General features: G+C 42.9%; 1 protein-coding gene across 1 annotated transcript; it reads right to left on the bottom strand.

Moving 5' to 3' along the window:
- Positions 1–606: 606 nt before the first annotated feature.
- Positions 607–20,078, bottom strand: LOC122739467 (charged multivesicular body protein 1a-like). Its single transcript, XM_043981200.1, has 10 exons — positions 20,014–20,078; positions 19,078–19,135; positions 17,538–17,586; positions 17,307–17,402; positions 17,232–17,256; positions 15,342–15,361; positions 6,629–6,705; positions 5,845–5,991; positions 5,252–5,380; positions 607–858 (listed from the first exon to the last, which is right to left on the bottom strand). Exons 1-10 carry the CDS (start codon positions 20,076–20,078, stop codon positions 607–609), a joined length of 918 nt encoding a protein of 305 aa, XP_043837135.1.
- Positions 20,079–20,702: the final 624 nt, after the last annotated feature.

Here is a 20,702-nt window from a genome sequence, read left to right on the forward strand (position 1 = left end):
CCGCTGCACCACCAGCTTGCTGAGCCACGATCCAGGGGCCTCAGTTGCTCTGCTGTGGCCAAGAGCCTCCTGCTGACTTGCCCAGACCCTCTCCATGCTGTGCTGCCCTGTGCTGAGCTGAGCTCCTCTTTTGCCTGAGTGAGACCCACCTTTCCTAAAGTCTTCTAAATTATCTCAAGTTGAAAGATTGTATCTCTTTCTTTTTGTGGGTTCTGTAGTTTCAGAATCTGTTTAGAAGCTTGATTTAATGTTCTTTTTTTATTTGTTTGGTTTTTTTAAATTTTTGCAGGGCAATGAGGGTTAAGTGACTTGCCCAGGGTCACACAGCTAGTTAAGTGTCATGTGTCTAAGGCTGGATTTGAACTCCGGTACTCCTGAATCCAAGGCCAGTGCTTTATCCACTACGCCACCTAGCTGCCCCGATTTAATGTTCTTTTTGAGGGAAATACAGGAGAGCTCAGGCAACTTCCTGGCTTCTCTTTGCCATCTTGGCTCTGCCCCCTGTAGGCACTTTCTTATAAGACCTCACAAGTGGTCTCTCACCCATACCCTAGAAGCTTAAACAGCCCCAGGGCCTGTTGGCCAGATGAATAACTAAATGATCCCTCAGATCAGAGTGCCAGAACTAGAATGTCCTACAGCTACAGAGTTAGCTTGGGGAGCTGGAGGAAGAGGGAAAGGAAGGTCTTCCTGGCTTCTGACAGAGCTCTCTCCGACAGCAGAGGCCCCTTCCGGAAGCTGACTGAGCTGGTCCATGACCTCCAGGCCATTTTCCTGGGCAATCTGCACAATAAGGCTATCCACCTGTTCCTGAGGAGTGGTCAGTGTGGTGGCTGAGCTCATCGAGTCCTCCATCACCTAAAGAAAGAGGGGAAATCATCACTGTAGCAACAGGAAGGAAGAAGGCTGGCAAAGACGTACAACCTTAAACTCAAACTCATTTTACATGGATGGCAGCTAAGGAGGGAGATGACATCTCTGCTCATCCTCGTGTCAGGAGCTCCTTGGCTGCACCTACTCTCCCTCTCACAACTTCAGTGCATCCCAAACCTTTGCTCCAGGCTCCAAGGAAGGTCGATCTCCTTGTTAAGACCAACTCTTTTACTTAGGTCCTTGATCCTATCTCTCCCCCCCTCCACTATTGATTCTCTTTGCCCACTAAGTGTAGATACCCACTAACCTTCTGTTCTGGACCTCTCTCTCTCTCTCTCTTTCTCTCTCTCTGAGAGGAAGAGACATCTACTAAATCATTAAGGAAATTTAGAAACATAATACCTTAAAACAATATTAGGAATTTTTAAAACTTGAAACAAAACCATTTATTTACCAACCAGGTGTTCTTAATTCAGCTGCATATGTTTTCTCTATACTTTACTCAGTTTCTCTAAAGAGCTGAGAAGTCTTAATCAATAAGGAGTCAAGTTAAAGTGTAGCCACTTTTTTTCCTTTTCTTCAGCAGGTTTCCCAGGCTTTTACTGCCTACAAGTCCTAATGCAGACAGGGTAGGGGCCCGTTTTACCAGAGGTAAGTAATTCAAAGCCAAAAGCTTTTCTTGGGCAGTGCAGTTCAATGGTTAGAGACTTAAAAACTATTTTTCTTTGAAACTTTTTACACATTACAAATAATTCCTGATTTTAAACTATTTTACTATAAAAGATTTCAAAGGTAGCAGTATATAACAGATCAAAATCATAGGCACTAGATGCTTATCAGATTGCTCTCCTCCCTCCCAAAGTAGGAATTGCCATGTGGAAAGCTGGGGGGGGGGCTTTAGTCCTCCATTTTGATTTTATGCCCCTGTAACCATTTCGGAGATTAAAAAGAATCTATTAAACTATTATACCTGATTTTGAAACTCAAAACAATATCAGTTACCGTCCGAAAATATTTTATCATGTTTAAACATATCCTGGTGCAAAGATCAATCATTAAAGATTACTTCTATATAATAAGCAACCTTATAAATTCTCAGTAAGACCATTCCTTATCTAGGAGTTTCAAAAACTTTTCTGGCAAGTTTACAAATTAAGGAAACTCTAGAAAGTCTTTTTTTCTGTGGAATTTTTTCCTTCTTTTCATACAATTATTTACCAGCTTTCCCCTTTATCTCCAAAATTAATTAACATAGTCTATAACAAAAATGGGTAGGAATCATATATGATTTACAGTTATTTCCAATTTTAACACACACCAATTTAAAAGTTACTTTAAAATTGTCCAGCACTTTACTTTAGTTTGCAAAACTCCATAAATATCCAACTGGATCTTCCAATCAAACTCAATTACTTTCAGACTCACACTTTTCTCTCACTTTGTAAGCCAAGAAAGGCTTAAGTGTTGTAACTCTTCAAAAGGGGAAGCCTTTTCTCTTCACCTTGAGATTTTGCACTGGCGTGGTTCCCAAACCTGCCTCTAGATTACTGTGCAACTGCAAGCCACTTTTTAAAGTGACAGTAAGCTCTTTTTTTTTCTCAAAATCTCCAAACTGTTTGCTTTTAAATCTTCTGTTCATATTGTCAGTGCAAACAGATTACAACTTACTTTCTACTTTCTTTTATCAATCATAAATTCTTGATTAAGACAGCTAGGTGGCGCAATGGATAGAGCACTGGCCCTGGAGTCAGGAGGACCTGAGTTCAAATCTGGCCTTAGACACTTAACACTTACTAGCTGTGTGACCCTGGGCAAGTCACTTAACCCCAATTGCCTCACAAAACAAAATAAATAAATAAGACAATAACTCCAAATAACTTAGTTAACACTTAGTTCTTAATCATAGTACTTCAGACCACTTGCTCAGCAGACCAGCAGCTTCCTAACCCATTTCTTCCCCCTTCTTACTTAAAACAAAATCAAACTCCCTCACACCCTCTCAACATGCTTAAATCATCTGAAATTAGCAAAATGGTATTTAAGCCAATATATTACTAAAATCTTATTTTTCCAAAGTAAGACCCAGGGGATTCTCTCCATTATTACAAAATGCAGGTGTTCCCTAGGAATTCTTTGCTTACTGAACCAGTTTTGGAAATTAAAGAATCACCATTCTCATAGTCCTGCAGCTCAGCCTCCTAAGACTCGAAGGGTCAACAACCCCAGGCTTTACAATGTTTATCTAAGGCTATGAATAGATAAGCAGAGAATCCACATTCCAATGCCCAATTCAAAGAGTAATTTATAATACAGACATCCTACAGTCAAATTCTAACCTCCCCTACCTTCCTAAGGCTTAGATTCAGCTTTATCAGCTACAATCAAAAAAGTATTGTTCACACAATTACAATGATTGGCAGACACAAAATTGACACAAGACACACACAAAATATACAAACAAACCTTAATCATTTTCTTTTTGCTTTTACCTCTATACTTTTATAAATTCCAATTTTCTAATTTGTTCCCTAAAAGGCTATTTTTAGGGATTTGGGGGAGTTTACTTTTTCCTTTCCCTGCCTCACTAAAAATGGTATTCCCTATCTTACTCAGTTCCTTCAAAACAGTCCTTGGTGAATTTGTGAATTCTTGGAACTCCCTATAGTTCCCTAGATTCGAGTCTATGGGCTTAAACCACTTGACTGGACTGGAGTTTGCTTCTACCCTGGCTTTCCATAACAACCCAGGAAATACTCAATAGACTTTTCTTTCTTTCTTTCTTTTTTCTTTCTTTTTTTTTTTTTTGGTGAGGCAATTGGGGTTAAGTGACTTGCCCAGGGTCCCATATCTAGTATGTGTCAAATGTCTTAAGCCAGATTTAAACTCAGGTTCTCCTGAATCCAGGGCCAGTGCACCACATAGCTGCCCCCTCAATAGACTTTTCTAACCTGGATCCCTGTGTACAGATTTCTCCTTGGTCCGATAAATTCCTACTCTTTTGAGTGCACTTCCACTTTGCTATGTCTCTCACTGATAATACAGCAGGACGTCCTGTGGAGGAATGATGGAACAAAGAGGGTCCCTTAACTCCTTTCAATCCCAGAGGGGCTTCCAAATTAATAAGAAAATGATCCCTATTCAATAATTTCCCCCCTCACCCCCAACTCAACAGTGAAGAGTTAAAAACTCTTTTATTTCTTTCAGGTGAGAAAGGGCAGTGGGGGCAGTGATTCAGTGTTGCAGCAAGCAAGTGCAAAGAATAGGAACATACAAGCTCCTTTTATCCTATTAGCTAATGCATGTTAAATCTCTCCCTTGTTTGCCATTGGCTGGTTACTAGAGAGTTACAATCTGGATCCTGGAAGCTAACTAATCAAATGGCACATTTAGAAAACCTATTTACATAATTATTCAACTTCTTAACATCCAATCAATTTAAAGTATTTCTCAATCCATTATTTTTGCATATCCTCCTCCCATCTAAATCCTTTTCCACTCAGATTGCCACATGTCACCACGTCCTGACATCATTTCAGGGAAATTACACCATACTAAAGTTTGAGTCTTAAAACTTAAATCTATTGCTTTACAGGTCCTTTTCTCCTTTTTTAAGAGGAGTCCAAGGCCTATTCTCACACACTACAGTTCTCTTGATTTCAGTCGTCCCTATGGGTTCAATTATTACCTTTATGTGATAAGATGCCTCCCAACTCTCAGTGTCTACACCTAAATTTCAGTTCCACCTGCTAGACAGCTCTACTTGGGTGTCCCAATGGCAACTCAAACTTGATATATCCCAAATGGAGCTCTCTTCCCCACCAAACCCCCCTTACTTCCAACTTCTCTTTCTAGGAGGATGTCATCATTCTTCAGTCACCCAGGTTGACAGTCTACAAGTCCTTCTTGACTATTCTCTCTCTCTCACTTCCCATAGTCAATCAGCTGTCAGGTCTTGCTGATTCTCCCCCCAATCTCTCTCATAAGCAGGCCTTTTCTAGTCTCACAGGGTTTCCCACCATGGGTTAGACCCTTGTTATGCCTCACCTACCATAACAACTTCCTAACTGGTTCTGCTGCTTCCAGTCTCTCCCCTTTCCAAGCAGGGACTAAAATCATCTCGCTAAGGCAGAGGCAGCCCTGGGATCAATTATTTGAGTAGGTTCTGGAGGGCGAGGCTTTTGTTTTTGCCTTGGTTTCCCTGGTGCCTCCTGACACCTTTTCTGGAGTGAGTGCTTCACAGATGTTGACTGCATCATTGTGGTTTGCTGCTGAGTATTACCACTACAGTGCTAGCCATCTCTGTCCCCTCTCCACATGACTCTCTCCCCATCAACAAACACACAGACCCATACATCTGAACACAGGACAGGTGACCTACCGAAGTGTGGACATCCAGATTCTGAACCTGCTGCTCAAATTTATCCATCACAGCAGACACCTTCTGTAGGTCCATGGTATTGAGAGCTTTGTCCAGGGCCTTGGTCACCTGAGCCATATTCTTAGTTACCTAAGATAGGAAATAGGGGACACAGAGCAAACCAGAGAAAGGAAAAGAGTAAAACCATGAAAATGTCATCATGAAATGATAGATTCTCTGAACTTGCTAGGGCAGTCTTCACTGAACCAAGGGGAAGAACTGGGCCTTTCCTATCTCCATACAGCTAAATGGGCTTTGGGGCTGATATGGATCCCAGGGTCTGGGGGAGCATGGATGTTTCTCTGCATCCAGAAGAGGTCCTACCCTTAATAATTACAAGTGAAGGCATTAAGAATAGGTCAAGATTTCAATAAAACAGCATATGCCATGTAATTTTTACACCCACAACAGCACAGCCATGTACACAGTGGTTGCTAAAGAAATTTTATACATGACCAAATTAATGCAAGTAGGTCTAAAGTGAAAAAGATGATTTGATAATAGTTAACATTGTATTAACAGAATCCAGGAGCTAGAAAAAGACAGTCATTTACCCCCTTCATGGTCACGGCCGTCTGGACCTTAGAGGCCACTGCATCCACACGGGAAGACATCCGAAGCCAATTCAAGCTCTCATTCTTTTTACGGATGGCATTCTCCGCATAGACACGAGCACACTCCACATTTTTTTGCTGAAGAGCCTGTCATGACAAACACAAATATGAACTGAAACCAACTGGTTGGATTTGTATTTTACAAAATTTTCTTCCAACTCCTTTCAATCCCCCAGTCTTTATTTTTCTTCCCAAATGTTAGTTGTGAGAGATGCCCACCCTTTCCTGAATCCAACCTATAAACTAGACTAACCTTAATGATAGTTTAAAAGATTCCAGACTTAGGAAAATTTCACCATGCAAATTTCTTTGGATGCATTTTCCTTCTCATTAATTCTGCACTTCTCATTCCCTGGGCTTCCTCCCCAGTTCCAAACCTTCCAATATTATAAGACAGTAAATAAGCTGAGAGTGCCTCCAACAAACAATTCAGATTTATAGAGTATTCTGAAGTCCACCCAGATTCACAATAAAACCTAACCAAAAAGGGGGAAGGAGAGGAAGAGGGTGAAGAGAAAGAAGAGGGATGCTCATCAAATATTTTTTGCACAGCATTTGTTTAAGTAAGTACTTAATAAATACAACAGACAGAAAGGCAGGCAGACAGATAAGATTCTTGAGGCCCTTCTGTGTCCAGGATGGGCATTACCACAGATATGTGATCAGACAGAGGGTATTTTTACTGTAGAACCACTGGACTCAGCAGGGCTCATAGTCACCTCACCTTCTTGACCTTGGCTTGCTCAGCCTTAGAATCCTTCTCAGCCTTCTTGGCCAACTTCTCCAACTGTTTGCTGTGAACTTAAAAGATAGAAAAAAATGTACTGAGTGCTAACTGGAAAAACAGTGCAGCAGAAGGCTCTCTTAGGGTTTACTAGGTCTCCCTTCACTCCAGATTAAGGAGTCCCAAGAAATAATCCTAGTTAGTCTTGGCCTCAAGGTCCTCTGTCTTGTTGGCTGCCTTAGGGTACCCTTGTGACGGAACATTATCAGTCACCACTGTGTGCTAGATATTTTCAAGGATGAGACAAGATGCCTGTAGGTGTGTGATTCTTCTTTCTATGGTGGTGCCAGTCAGGTTGCCAGGAGCTGTGATTTCTACATTTTCTCTTTCAAACTATCAGTCACATCTCCTTCCAAGCTAAGTCACAGGAGAAGGCTGAGGAGGTCTGACTAATTTCTGTTCCAAATGTGAAGAACTTGCTATGACAGAAGCTCTTAGAATATAAAGGTAAATATTGAACTTCTGTTAAGTTTGGAAAATCAGAACAACAAACAGTTTTCTTAGATTTATTCTATCCATAAACTCTCATACTTAACTCTCTACTGTGGGAGGAAAAAGATGATACACAAGTCACACTCAATCTTCTAAAACTATTAAAGGATTTTCCATTCACACAAATGAATGGAAGCCAAATTCTGAACAAGAGCTCTTCATCCTCATACATAATGGAATCATGCTTTGGAAAGTTAAAAATGCCAAAGGGCAATATAGTTGCTCTATGATACTAAAGGAACAGAGAGTTGGGAAGGGAGTGGCATGGTCAAATTTGCTTTAGGAAAGTCACTCGGGCAGCTGCTTGGCAAGGCATCTGAATAGGGAGAGAAGCAAAGAAGACAAAAGAAGTCAAGATAAGTGGTATGAGGGCCTGAAAGCTTAGGGTGCTGGCTGTGTGAAAAGAAAGGTGTGGATGTAAAAAGATGGAGAATTCACAAAATTTGGCAACTGAACGGATCTATGGCATGAATGAGGATGAGGAATGAAGGGACACCAAGGTTACAAACCTGGATGATGAGATACAAGGTGGAACCCCAGACAGAAATACTAAGTTCAGAAGAGCGGTGGGTTTGGGAGAAGAACTGAAGAGTTCTGTTTAAGATGTGCCAAGTCTGAGATACCTATGGAATAACAATCCAGGTCAAAGTGTCTAGAAGGTAGTAGGTGATGCACAATGGGAACTTAGGAGATGTGTAATTTAAGATTCTAAATGTGGATTCTAATCTGTTCCCCCAGTTTTGGGGGAAACTGACTAAAATCACTGATAAAACGAGTTTAGGTTTTTAAGGGTTTATTGAAAAATAGAAAGAAAAAGATTGAGAACAGAATTCCAACAGCCTGGCATTCCTATCTTTCCTCAAATTTCCTGTGAAGTCCTCTGCCGCCACCACCCCCATCAAGTCAGGAACCCAAAAAGAGCGAGAGCTCTCCGCGCAGGCCCTCTTTCCTCCTTCCTGTCTCCTCCCAGAAAATAGGAGGCTCCTCAAGTTGATTGGCTGGTAGCCTTGATAGGCAGCACCCATGAGCAAACGTCATTTCCTGGCGCCAAGGAAAAGCCACATGGCCTTGCCCTCTGAGGCATTTTCCTCATGGTGGAGCTTTCCCACAGCAAGTCTCCAGTAGGTGGCATCATTCCAATCATTACAGAGAAGAATGGACATGTGAACCTGGGAGTCAACTGTACAGAGATAGCTGATGAGGTCACAAAGTGAGAGAGTCTAGGGAAGAGCCAGCACAGGGTCTGGGAGTCCTTCCAGTTAGGGAGCATGATGTGAATGATTCAACAACAAGAATGAAGAAGGATTAGTCAGACAGGCAAGGGAACCAAGATTAAGAAATGTCATGAAAAATCCCAAAGGAGAAGTCAGTCAACAGTGTAATGTGCTGCACAACAATCAGGAAGGATGAGGGTTGAGAAAAGACACATAGACCTGTCAATTAAGAGATTATCAGTAACTTTACAGAAAAGACATCCAGTGGAGTGATGAAGTCAAAATCTTGCAGAACTGCAGAGGAGTTTAGAAGAGTGAAAGGTGAGGAAGTGAAAGCAAAAGGGGGAGACACTTTTTTTATTTGACTGAAGAGAGATATAAGATAACATTCAAGAATTGTAGGGTCCAATGAAGGTTTTTCTTTTTCTTTTTTTTTTAGTAAGGCAGTTGGGGTTAAGTGACTTGCCCAGGGTCATACAGCTAGTAAGTGTTAAGTGTCTGAGGCAGTATTTGAACTCAGGTACTCCTGAATCCAGGGCCGGTGCTCTATCCACTGCGCCATCTAGCTTCCCCCTCCAATGAAGGTTTTTAACGGATGAAAGAGAAGGAATTAGGTGTGTCTGTAGGCAGCAGGAAAGAATCTATTAGAAAGGGAGAGAAAGTATGGTCATCAGGGAAGTCTGCTAGAGGAAGACTACAAGGAGCATCTAGATCAAGGGGACATGTAGAAGAGCTGTCCCTGGCAAGGAGAAGGGCCATCTCTTCATCAGAGACTGGAGTCAAGAAGGAGCTAATAAAGGATCCTGGCAAGGAACTGTATGGTGGGAAGAAGGGTGTACTCAAGGCAAAGGGTCTCCACTTTCTCAGTCAAGAATGAAGGGAGGAGGGGCAGCTAGGTGATGCAGTGGATAGAGTACTAGCCTTGGAGTCAGGAGAACCTGCATTCAAATCCAGCCTCAGACACTTGACACTTACTAGCTGTGTGACCCTGGGCAAGTCACTTAACCCCAATTGCCTCACCAAAAAAAAAAAAAAAAAAGAATGAAGGGAGGTAAGGACTAGGCATGCAAGTGGAAGTCAAGTGGAGCCACATGCCACCAATTGAAGGCAAAAGAAATTCTAATATATTTTAAAAAGTGCTCCAGAGTCCTTGCTAACTGAAATTCAAAATATACCAGTCACCACATGATACCAGACAAAACTTCCACTTATCTAACAAGATACCACTGTAATCTGTTTCCTAGGGAAGAGGTCTATTAGTCACCACCTTGAAATTGAGAGCTCTTCACATACTAGAAGTCTCTCATTAGAGGGCAAGGCTAAGATGTTGGAGTAAAGGGCTGAACCCAGTGAACTCTCCCAACAGTCCCCTCCAAACAACTTTAAATGAGCACTTCAAATAACATTTTGGAGTGACAGAGCCAACCAAAGGTCAGAGGGAGACATTTCTGCAGGAGAGGTCTGTGACACTTGGGTGGATGCAGGCCCAGAGCTCTGCAGAACCAGCTGTGAGCCCTGGAGGTAGATGCTGCAACAACAGCAGGAGCAGGAGCTTCCAGAGACTACCAGGGAGTGGGACAAGTGGTTAGAAAGATTATAGATAGCACTGGCCATAGCACTATGTGCAGATGGTGCTGACTTGGCAACTCTGTTGCCCATAAGCAGTTATGGGCTGCATTATCAGAGTGGAGAGGAGCACTACTAGTACTTGTGGACACAGGCAAGCACAGCCTGTTCCTGGGTAAACACCAGAACTCAGACCAAGAGAGCAATGAGCATAACTCTCCCAGGATAGCACCACCTTAGAAGCACCAAAAACTTGCAAAACCCCAGAACTAGCTCTGAAAACAGCAGCACAAAACCCCCCCTGAAAATTGGCACAGTACCACCCACCCCCTAGGGAGCAGAGCCAAACTTTTTGTTTTTTTTGTCAGGGCAATGGGGGTTAAGTGACTTGCCCAGGGTCACACAGCCAGTTAAGTGTCAAGTGTCTGAGGCTGGATCTGAACTCAGGTCCTCCTGAATCCAAGGCCGGTGCTCTATCTACTGAGCCATCTAGCTGCCCCGAAGGGGGCAGCTAGGTGGCACAGTGGATAGAGCACCGGCCTTGGATTCAGGAGGACCTGAGTTCAGATCCAGCCTCAGACACTTGACACTTAACTGGCTGTGTGACCCTGGGCAAGTCACTTAACCCCCATTGCCCTGCAAAAAATAAAATAAAATAAAATAAATAAGTGGTAGAAGAAAATTGGACAAAGAAATGAGAGTGATGCAAGAAAATTATGAGTGCATGAATTTCCTCATTCTAATTCATTCTTTACCCAACTCTTCAAATAATCTTCCTAAGTTGGGAAAAAAAAAATGTTCACAGCAAGTGTCTCAGATAAAGGCTTCCTTTCTCAAATATATAAAAAACTGAATCAAATTTATAAGAATACAAGTCACTCCCCACTTGATAAATAGTCAAAGGATATAACCAGGCAGTATTTAGAAGAAGAAACCTGAGCTTTCTATAGTCATATGAAAAAAATGTTCTAAAAGTCACTATTGATTAAAGAAAGGCAAATTAAAACAACTCTGAGGTACCACCTATCAGAAATGACAAATGCTGGAGGGGATATGAAGGAAAAATAGGTATATTACTTGTTGGTGGAGTAGTGAACTGGTACAACCATTCTGGAGAACCATCGGGAACTATGCCCAAAGAACTATAAAACTTTTGTTCCAGAAATACACTACTAGGTCTATACCCCAAAGAGATTTTTTTTTAAAGGAAAAGGACCTATATTTACAAAAATATTTATAACAGCTTTTTGTGGTAGTAAATTGTGGTAGAAATTGAGGGGATGGCTGAATAATACATAATTGTGATGGAGTACTATTGTGCTATAAGAAATAATGATGAGGGTGGCTTCAGGAAAACATGGGAGGACCTATATGAACTGATGCAAAGTGAAATGAGAAGAACTGGGTAATCACTGTGCACAGTAACAACAAAAGAGACTTGGCTACTCTGATCAATACAACAATTCAAGGAACTCATGTTGAAAAAATGCTATTGAGACAGAGAGATAGAGAGAGAGAACACTAATGAATTCAGCATAGAAATTAAAGTATAGTTCTTCCTTTTTTGTGTGATATGCTAATATAAAAATGTATTCCATAATTTCACATGTATAATTGATGTTTTATTTGCCTTCTCAGTGGGTGAGAGAGGAGCAGGAGGAAGGGAATCTAGAAAACTCAAAACTTAAAGAGAAAATACTGTGGTAAAAAGTTTTAACAGTCGGTTAGATAATGGAGAGACGCCAGGTTTTTTTTAGGACCACCCTTTTGGGGAGGAGACCAACAGCATGAGCTACGCACACCAGTCTGCCTGCGACGCACGCCAGATTGCCTGCTGAGCACTCGACTTCCGGGGTGTGATCTTAAAAGGCAAGGAGAGAACGGAAGTGGGGGCTTTTTCCTGCTCCGCTAGTCTCCTGGCTGCGCTGCACAGACAGACGCTGACTGGAGTTCGACTCGGCCCGGCTCTCGGTTAGCAGCACGTGCTTGACTCGGTCTCTCTCCCCAAAGGTGGCCTTCGGCTTTTGGTGAGTTTTATACGGAACATAGACTAAGCCTAGACTTAAGACGATTTGTATTGTATTTCTACTTTCCTATCCTTCTAATCAACATCACCTTGTGACTACCATACAATAAAAGCTCTAACTAGAAAACCAGAAGCTTCTTCCATTTACTAGTCTGGGAGATAAATTAAGGGAAAGGTTAAGTAGGGGAGATTCATGATCTAATATCCAATTTTAATCTCACAATACTAAAAGTAAATGTGGCAGGTGAATGCAGTAAAGGGAAACTGAGGTGCATTCTCCTAGCATGAGCATAATCAGTTTACTGACAGTGATGCATGACTGTTAACAAAATAGGTCAAGACTGGCCACTTCAGTAAGGCTATCTACTTCAGTGAGATAGGGGGAAGGGAAGTCCTCTTCATTGATCTGCAGGAAAGGAGAGCTCTGGGTAGTTGGGGAGCATTACAATTGGCTGTACTAGAGAAAATGCACTGGTATCAGGTGTGACTAATCACACCCATCTCTGACAATTAAGGAATGTTAATTGTTCTAAGAGACTCATCTGCCTCTAGGAGACCTGAACCACCCTGATGACACAAGAGGCAAGAACAGAAAACTTGTCTTTTGGGGGATGGCACTGGCTTAAGCTGGCTGGGGCTTGCAGACAACAAGCAGATGTCCCAGGAGCTGAGTGCATAAGTGATAACATTGCCTTTCAACCACAACTTTAAACCAGCTGAGAGGGGCAACTGCATTCTTGAGCTTTAACTCCAGAATGAGAAATGTGGCTTGACAAAATGGGGAATAGGGTCAATTACAGAATAGAATCGATACAGCAGAAATTAAGGGTAATGTAAATTTTTATCTTTTCACATACATTTTTAAAAAAGAAGTCTTTGGATACAGTGGGGAAAAATAGAATGGTATCCACTACCACCTTGCTTGCCACTTGGTAGGACCAATATCAGGGTTAACCACCCTTGTAAACAATTCATGCTAGTCCTATTAAATGAGAAAGGTAATTTCCTTGTTTTTAGTTCCTGATCCAATGAACAAGAAAGAAGCTCATCAAAATGGATGACTACAAATTGTTCTTTAGGAAAGATAAGTACTCCTTAAGACAGTCCAACATGTACCAGGGCTCTACACTAATGCTTTCCAGATGACTAAACAGCAGCTCTCAACATACAAAAATGATGCTCCAAAGAGCTTCTAGGCAAAACCTTCTCTGTGGCACTGTCCTTTCCTAGAACCTTTGGGAGCCTTGAACTGCTTGCAAAGGATTAACAGAACTGGGCAGGGACTTAATACAGCATCAAGTTCCAGGTACTGCCAGTTGACGGTTTAAGAAAGAAAAAAAAAAGACCTGAGTCTCACACAGATCAATAAACTCCACCTTCAGAACACACAGACACACAAACACACACCCCTCACAATTTCCTCCCACTATCACCAAAGGCAAATGTGACAGGACTATCCATGGCTGGTTGCTTAGCAACAAACTACCTTCCACATATCCCTCTCAGGTGGCAGGATGCCCTTTTGTGACATTCTCCCTCCAACTGACTATTTCTTTTCCCCTGCAACACTTTCTTCCTGTTTCTCATCTTAGCTCTTGGTCCTCTCTCCATTAAGGCTGTGCTTGATGTTCATTTTAATCAGATTTCACCAGTGAAAATGTTGGGGGACAAAGAAGGGAAATACACAATATATGACTTGCTCTGGGCTCCTGTGCTACATACAGTATTTCTTCTCTGTATCTCATCTTCCAACAGAGTTGGAAGCCATTAGTTCTTCATAGATTAGAAGAGGAAGGATCCTTAGAAATCATTTAAGAAATGGGGAAACTGAGGCCCAGAGAGGGAAAGTATTTCCCTCAAGGTGATCACAATTTAGTGGCAGAGCTGAGAACAGAGCCAGGCTTCATGGTTTGAAGTTCTATACTCTTTCCACAAAACTGCATGGCTTCAATCTGTAGGGTACAGTGAGGCTTGACATATGACCCTTTCTAAGAGTCATATTTTTTTTTTTTTGCAGGGCAGTGAAGGTTAAGTGACTTGCCCAAGGTCACACAGCTGGTAAGTTTCAAGTGTCTGAGCCTGGATTTGAACTCAGGTCCTCCTGAATCCAGGGCTGGAGCTTTTTCCACTGGGCCACCTAGCTGCCCGAGGGTCCTGTTTTTAGAGGCTAAGTGTTTTTAAATGATTCGTGGTCAACCTCAGGGCTTCTAGTGTGCATGCATTGAGAATATGGTTTTCAACAATATGGGAACTCCTAGATAAGTATCTCAAAACTTATTTCAAGAATGATGCTGGGGCAGCTAGATGGCGCAGTGGTAAAGCACCGGCCCTGGATTCAGGAGGTCCTGAGTTCAAATCCGGCCTCAGACACTTGACACTTACCAGCTGTGTGACCCTGGGCAAGTCACTTAACCCCCATTGCCCTGCAAAAAAAAAAAAAAAAAGAATGATGCTAATTGGCCTTCCCAGAAAAGTATCCCAGAAGGCCAGATGCATACACAATCTCATACTAGTTTCCAAGTGGCTCAATAGAATGCCTGCACATAGTAGGCATTTAACAAATGCTTGGTGCCTTGCTTGTTTTGTTTAAATCTGTGCATAGCTATAAAACAGTTCATTCTGAAGGTGATAAGAACCCTGACCAATCTTGAAGTAACCTCAGGATTTTATTTAATCTGTGGGCAGCCAAATTCAAGAGCTACTTGAACAAAGAAAGGACAGAGATCTGTCTCACTGTTGTTTCCTATCCTTTCTCCTCATCTGTTTTCTAATCCAGAAACCGCACTGTATTCCTGATTAGGAGGACCCATGAAGTGATATTGCCAGTAAGTTTTAACCCCAAATAACTCAGGAAATACAAGCTGAAGATGACCTTCAGATGGCCAGATTGGCATATAATCAGGGAGACACCAAAAGCAAATATTAGTATAAGTCTACTCTGGGTTTAACTAAGAAAGCCAAAACTCAGGTGGAAGGAAAGGCTCAGCTGTCATGAAATCTCTTTGAAATGTGATATTAATGGATTTGAGGCTGCCTTTTAGAAGCTGAGAGGCAAGTGGAGGGATAAGTGTAGCATTCAAGTTGTGTTTTTTAAAGATAAGATGCTCAATCTTTTCTGGGTGAGTATAGCTGACCTGCTTTTGCTCAGCTCCTGACAAGAAAAGGAACTAATGAACCATCATGCCAACTAAGAATCCCTTCTTTGCAGCAGCCTAACTTTGCCTGAGCATTACAGACATTTATCATCAGGACCCTAAATCATTTGAGGTTTTTCCAGTATGTGACACTTATTATGGACCTTCATTTTCTAATCTCTAAGGCAAGATTAAGGGGGCAAAGACCTTTCAGTACATACCTTCAACTGGAACAGGGTATCTGAAAAGAAAAAAGAAATGGTTTAAGAATTTTAGAAGCGATTAAATCAAAAGACTTCAGGTTTTTTTTACAAACAGGTTTCTATATCCAAGAATGGATACTTCTTGATGATAAAAGAACTAAAACAAGGAGGTCAATCAATAAATATACATACTGAACAGGATTCCAAAGTTATAACCAGAAGGAACCTTATAGTGATCATCTTGTTCACCTCCCTCATTTTACAGATGAGAAAACTGAAGCCCAGAGAGGTGAAATTCTTGCCCCCACCCCCCTCACAAAGGTTTAATACCAGATGTCCTGTCTTATGGGTCCCATTCCAAAGTACCCCGCTAGTGGGTTCCCCCACTCTTCTCTAGTTAGTTAACAGGTAATGTTGACTATCTCAGTGGCTTTGGACTTTCCTTTCAAACTTTCTGATCAAGGGAAAATGAAAAAGAAAGGAGGATGATGGAGGACAAGGCATCAGAAAGTCCCAGTTCTAGAGAGCTGGAAGAGAATGCTGTCCTAGTGTTAGGAGGGGCTTTTGGGGGTGTTTCTGTGTTTGTTTTTTCCTGGCCAATCCACTCCCTGCCACTTCTGCAAATGGATGCACAAGTAACTTGCAAGTCATTTAGACTTGAAATATTAGCCACAGGGTTTTCCCTATTTACCAAAGAAAGGAAAAATTTTTAGAAGGCACAAATAATTTATTGCTGCAACCCAAATCTCCCAAACATTGCTGGCAGGGGTGCTTCTGCTATCTATAAAACACAGTCATAGCCCTAGGCCTTCAACTGCCACAGGTACATAAACCAGTCTAATCAATGCCACACCCAGAGTACTGCAGTGGTCTCAGCAGAGGTCCACAACACTGGAGAAAATTCTGTTTGGGGAGAAAGAGGTTTCATCTCAGAGGGCATGACTACTGTTGAGTAAAACTGGGTTTGGGAATGAAAGGGAATGCTGTGTAATATTTATCATGACCAAGTTTGACCTCCCAGAATAGATAATGTACCTCCCTCTTTCTTTTGAGGGGCAGGTAGGAGAAACCCAAGCTATAGAGACATGAGATATTGCATGTGGTGTCAGACTCCCTTGATGTGTTGGTTAGTTCAGCTGTGCAGTTTTCTCTCTTTGTGCCTTTTTGGTCTTTACTAAAAGACATGGTTCTAGGGCTAGAAGGCTATGTAAGAAAATTAAGACGAGTTTAAAATGTTATGAATACAAATTTTAAAAGGGAAAAGAAAACTGAATTGGGATTGAGTTACATGAGTCATTAACAGGGAATGCATTGTGACTCTGATCCAGTCCTGGGACATTTAGAAATCTAGACAACATGGAAGACTCTTCAGGGGAGTGATAAACAAAAGGGATGTCTCATTCCAGCCTCTGAGCCTTTTGGCAAATATTGCTTTCTGTCTTTTAAAAATGAGGTTTCCATTGCAAAAAGTGATTAGGGATGTTGTAAAAGGAATTCCTGTTTAGTCATGAGTTGAAATAAACAAGTGCTGAAATCCCAACTGTGATTCGTTAGGGTAGCTGACTCTTCAGCTTCACCTTTTGTATAGAACACCTGTTGGCTGTCTTTAGATAAGACTCCACTATAAGCTCTTCCCCATCACTGAGGGTCTATTTATGAAAGACGTTGTTCAGGTACAGACTGGACTTGGATGGCCTCTGCACACAGTAGGCGCTTAATAATTTTCTGTTGAATAGTACTTTGTATCTCGCCCAAACTTCTCTCTACAAACAGTGATTTGCACTGCTCCCCGGACATGTGGTCATGTAGCTCTCCTTGGAAGATTACTAGGAATGGGGGAAGAAACCCATCTAAGGGCAGTTCATATCCTGTAAGTGTTCAATCAATCAACAAGGATTAGGTACTCACTGGGTACCAGACATCGGGCTAAACACTGGGGACACAAAGGAAGGGAGACCCAGTGCCTGCCCTAAGGGAGCTTACAATTGAACTGCGTAGACAAAATGTAGAGAACCGACGGCAGGCCTTGCAGCCGGACTCCCCACCCCAGCCTGCCCTCCTCTCGCATCACCACTGCACCTGGGGGTAAAAAGAGGGGTGGAGGAGCTGGAGTCCCCTCCACGGAGCCGGGTCCGAAGGGAGACGGAGGCTATACCCCGCTCCCCAAAGGCCAAACTTCCTGAGCCACGGGTCCGGTCTAAGGCAGCCTCTTACTGTCCATGACGAACCGGGCAGAGGCCCTGGGGCCTCCGAAACCGCGGAACTGGGGCAGAGGAGAGGATCGGGGCAGAAAGGGAAGAGGGCTTCCAAGGTCGGCGACTCCAGGGCTGCGACTTCTCTCTTTTTGGGGGAGGAGGGCACGGGCCCCGCCCTGCTCTTCCCCTTTGCCCTATTTCCCCGTGCATCTCTGCAGAGCAAATCCGAGCCACAGGACGAGGGTGCACCCCGCCCAATTCCACGAGAAATTGGGGAGGCGGCGGGGGGTGGGGTGGGAACAGGTCCTCCCCTCAGGCTCGTGGCGGGCGGGGCTTCCCACCAAGGTCCAAGCCCGGACCGCTGCCCCCCACCCCCCTACGCCCCCAGGTGATGATGCGGTGGCTCATTTGTGAGTCACACTGGACTTGACCTTGGTGGAGGCCAAGGAGCTGGGGCGCAGACGGAGCCCACGGTGAGGGGGAATGGACGAACTCCCTTATGGGACTTAGCAAAAGCAAAGACTCGACAGGTAAAAAACTGACCCTCCCCTTCTCCTCCCCAGTGGACGCACACTCCCCAGCTGGCTGGCTTCTGCCTAATCGGCTCCGTGGGGGCGGGAAGAAGGATCTTCTCTCCCATTCTGCAACTCCCTTATACGTCTGTGCTGTACACTAGTGGAAAGCACTTATTAAGTGCTTGCTGTATACCCTATGCTGGGCAGAGCGCTGGGGCCATGTCAAGAAAAGCAAGAACATGGCCCCTGACACGGAGAAGCTCACATTCTAATGGAGCTGACCACATACATACATGTAACAGGCATACTATGGGTACATACAAAACATAGGCAGAGGAGAAGCACTGGGGGAGGGAAGTGCGTTGGAAAGACCTCCAGGAAATGAAATTAGAACTGGTTTTTGTTTGTTTTTTTTGCGCACGGCAATGAGGGTTAAGTGACTTGCCCAGGGTCACACAGCTAGTAAGTGTCAAGTGTCTGAGTTCGGATTTGAACTCAGGTTCTCCTGAATCCAGGGCCGGTGCTTTATCCACTGCAGCGCCACTTAGCTGCCCCCTAGAACTTAGTCTTGAAGGAAGCCAGGAGGCTGAGGAGACGAACATTACCGATTCCAGAAACAAATGAGAAACATTTTTGGATACGGTGACTATGGGAATTTGTTGTGCTTGACCACATAGTTGTCACAAGGCAAACCTTGTTCTCCCCAATGTGGGGAAGTAGGAAGGAGAAGAAAAAATGGACTTAACTGGAAAAAGAAAAGAAACAGAGTCAGTGTTGTGTGGGAGGAAGGAGACATAGGCTTTTGCAACTACACTATGTGAAGAGGAGTTAGGTGACAAGACTGGTAAGATCTCCGATCACATAGGGCTTTGAAAACGGAGGAGAGCATTTTCTATCTAGTAAGCACCTAATAAATATGCTCAGTAGCTTGATTCTGGAATAGGGTGCCACTGGAGTTTGTTGAGTAGGGGGCAGGGGTGACACACACTCAGTCCTGGGCAAAGATCATTTGGCTTCTGAGTGAATGGAGCATGGATTACTAACCAGAAGGCTATTGAAGTGGTGTAGATATGAGGTAGCATGGCCTACACTAGGGTTGCGACTGTGTAAGAAGAGAGAAGGAAACATCAAAGAGACAGTGAAGGCAGGAAACAACAAGATTTGACAAGGTGAGAGTGAGAGGGAGGAGTCAAAGATGATACCAAGGTTGCAAGCAAGGTGTCTAGTGGCATACTCAACTGTAACTAAAAAGTTGGAAAGAATGGAGGGTTTTAAAAATTTTGTGAAAAAGATAATGAGTTCTCTTTTTGATGTATTGGATTTAAGATGGCTACCAGACATCCAACTGGAAGTGTCCAAAAGAACATTGGTAATTTGGGTCTGGAGTTCAGGGAGAAAGGTTAGAGCTGGATATATAGATCTCGGAATCTATCCACAATGAAAACAACAGGTGAACCCCATGGGAGTCAGGATCACCAAGTAAGACAGCATAGAGCAAGAAGAGAAGAGGGCCAAGGTCAGATCCTTGGGAGACACACAAAGTTAGTGGGCCACACCTAAATACAGATCTGGCTAACCTTAAGAACTGGGGAAGAGTAGGTAGGAGGAGAATCCAGGAAGACAGTGCTATGTCATAAAAGAATAGTGTCTCATGGGGAAGAGATCATCCAGGAGAAGAGTGATCTATAAGTGCCAAAGGCTTCCGAGAACTAAAGGAGGCTGAAGACTGAGAAAAGACCAAGAATTTGGTCATTAAGTGGTCATTGGTAATTTAGTCAATAAGCATTTATTTGGTACCTGCTATGTTCCAGGCACTGGGGATACAAAGAAAGGTAAAATATAGTCCTTCCCCTGAAGGAGCTCACAAATCTAATGGGGGAGATAAAAAGCAAACAAAATTGTTCAAATAAACTATATATAGGATAGTTCAGGATGGCTTCCTGTAGAAGATAGGAGCTTGTTGCTGTCCGGCACTCTTACCGAGTGGCATGCTGGAAACCTTCTGATGTGAGGGGCTCATCTTCCCATGTCACATCTTTTGTCATTTTAATACTATCTTTGGAGTTTTCTTGGCAAAGATACTGGCATGGTGTGCCATTTTCTTCTTCAGTTGGATAACCTTTTGTCAGAACTTTTCACTGTGACCTCCATCTTGGGTGACCTTGCACAGCATACATAGCTCAAGTTCATTGAACTGTGCAACCCCCCTTCCCCCAACTAGGGTTTTTTTTTTTAGTGAGGCAATTGGGGTTAAGTGACTTGCCCAGGGTCACACAGCTAGTAAGTGTTAAGTGTCTGAGGCCGGATTTGAACTCAGGTACTCCTGACTCCAGGGCCGGTGCTTTATCCACTGCACCACCTAGTTGCCCCTCTAGGTTATTTTGTTTAGGAGACAGCAACAAAAAACAGTTCAAGAAAAAGAGCAAGAAAGCTAAATTGCATTCTGATGAGACTTTACAAATAGCTGAGGAAAGAAGAAAAGGGCAAAGGGAAAAGAGAAAGGGAAATGCAGAATTCCAGAGATTAGCAAGGAGAGAGAAGAAAGTTTTCTTTGATGAGCAATGCAAAAGAATGAAGAATACAATAGAATGGGACAGACAAAAATGGTAGAGATTTAACAGAAGTAGATGAGATTAAGAAGAGGTGGCAAAAATACACAGAAGAATTAC

This window comes from Dromiciops gliroides, chromosome 2 (genome assembly GCF_019393635.1).
Source record: "Dromiciops gliroides isolate mDroGli1 chromosome 2, mDroGli1.pri, whole genome shotgun sequence".
In the NCBI taxonomy this organism is placed as follows: domain Eukaryota; kingdom Metazoa; phylum Chordata; class Mammalia; order Microbiotheria; family Microbiotheriidae; genus Dromiciops; species Dromiciops gliroides.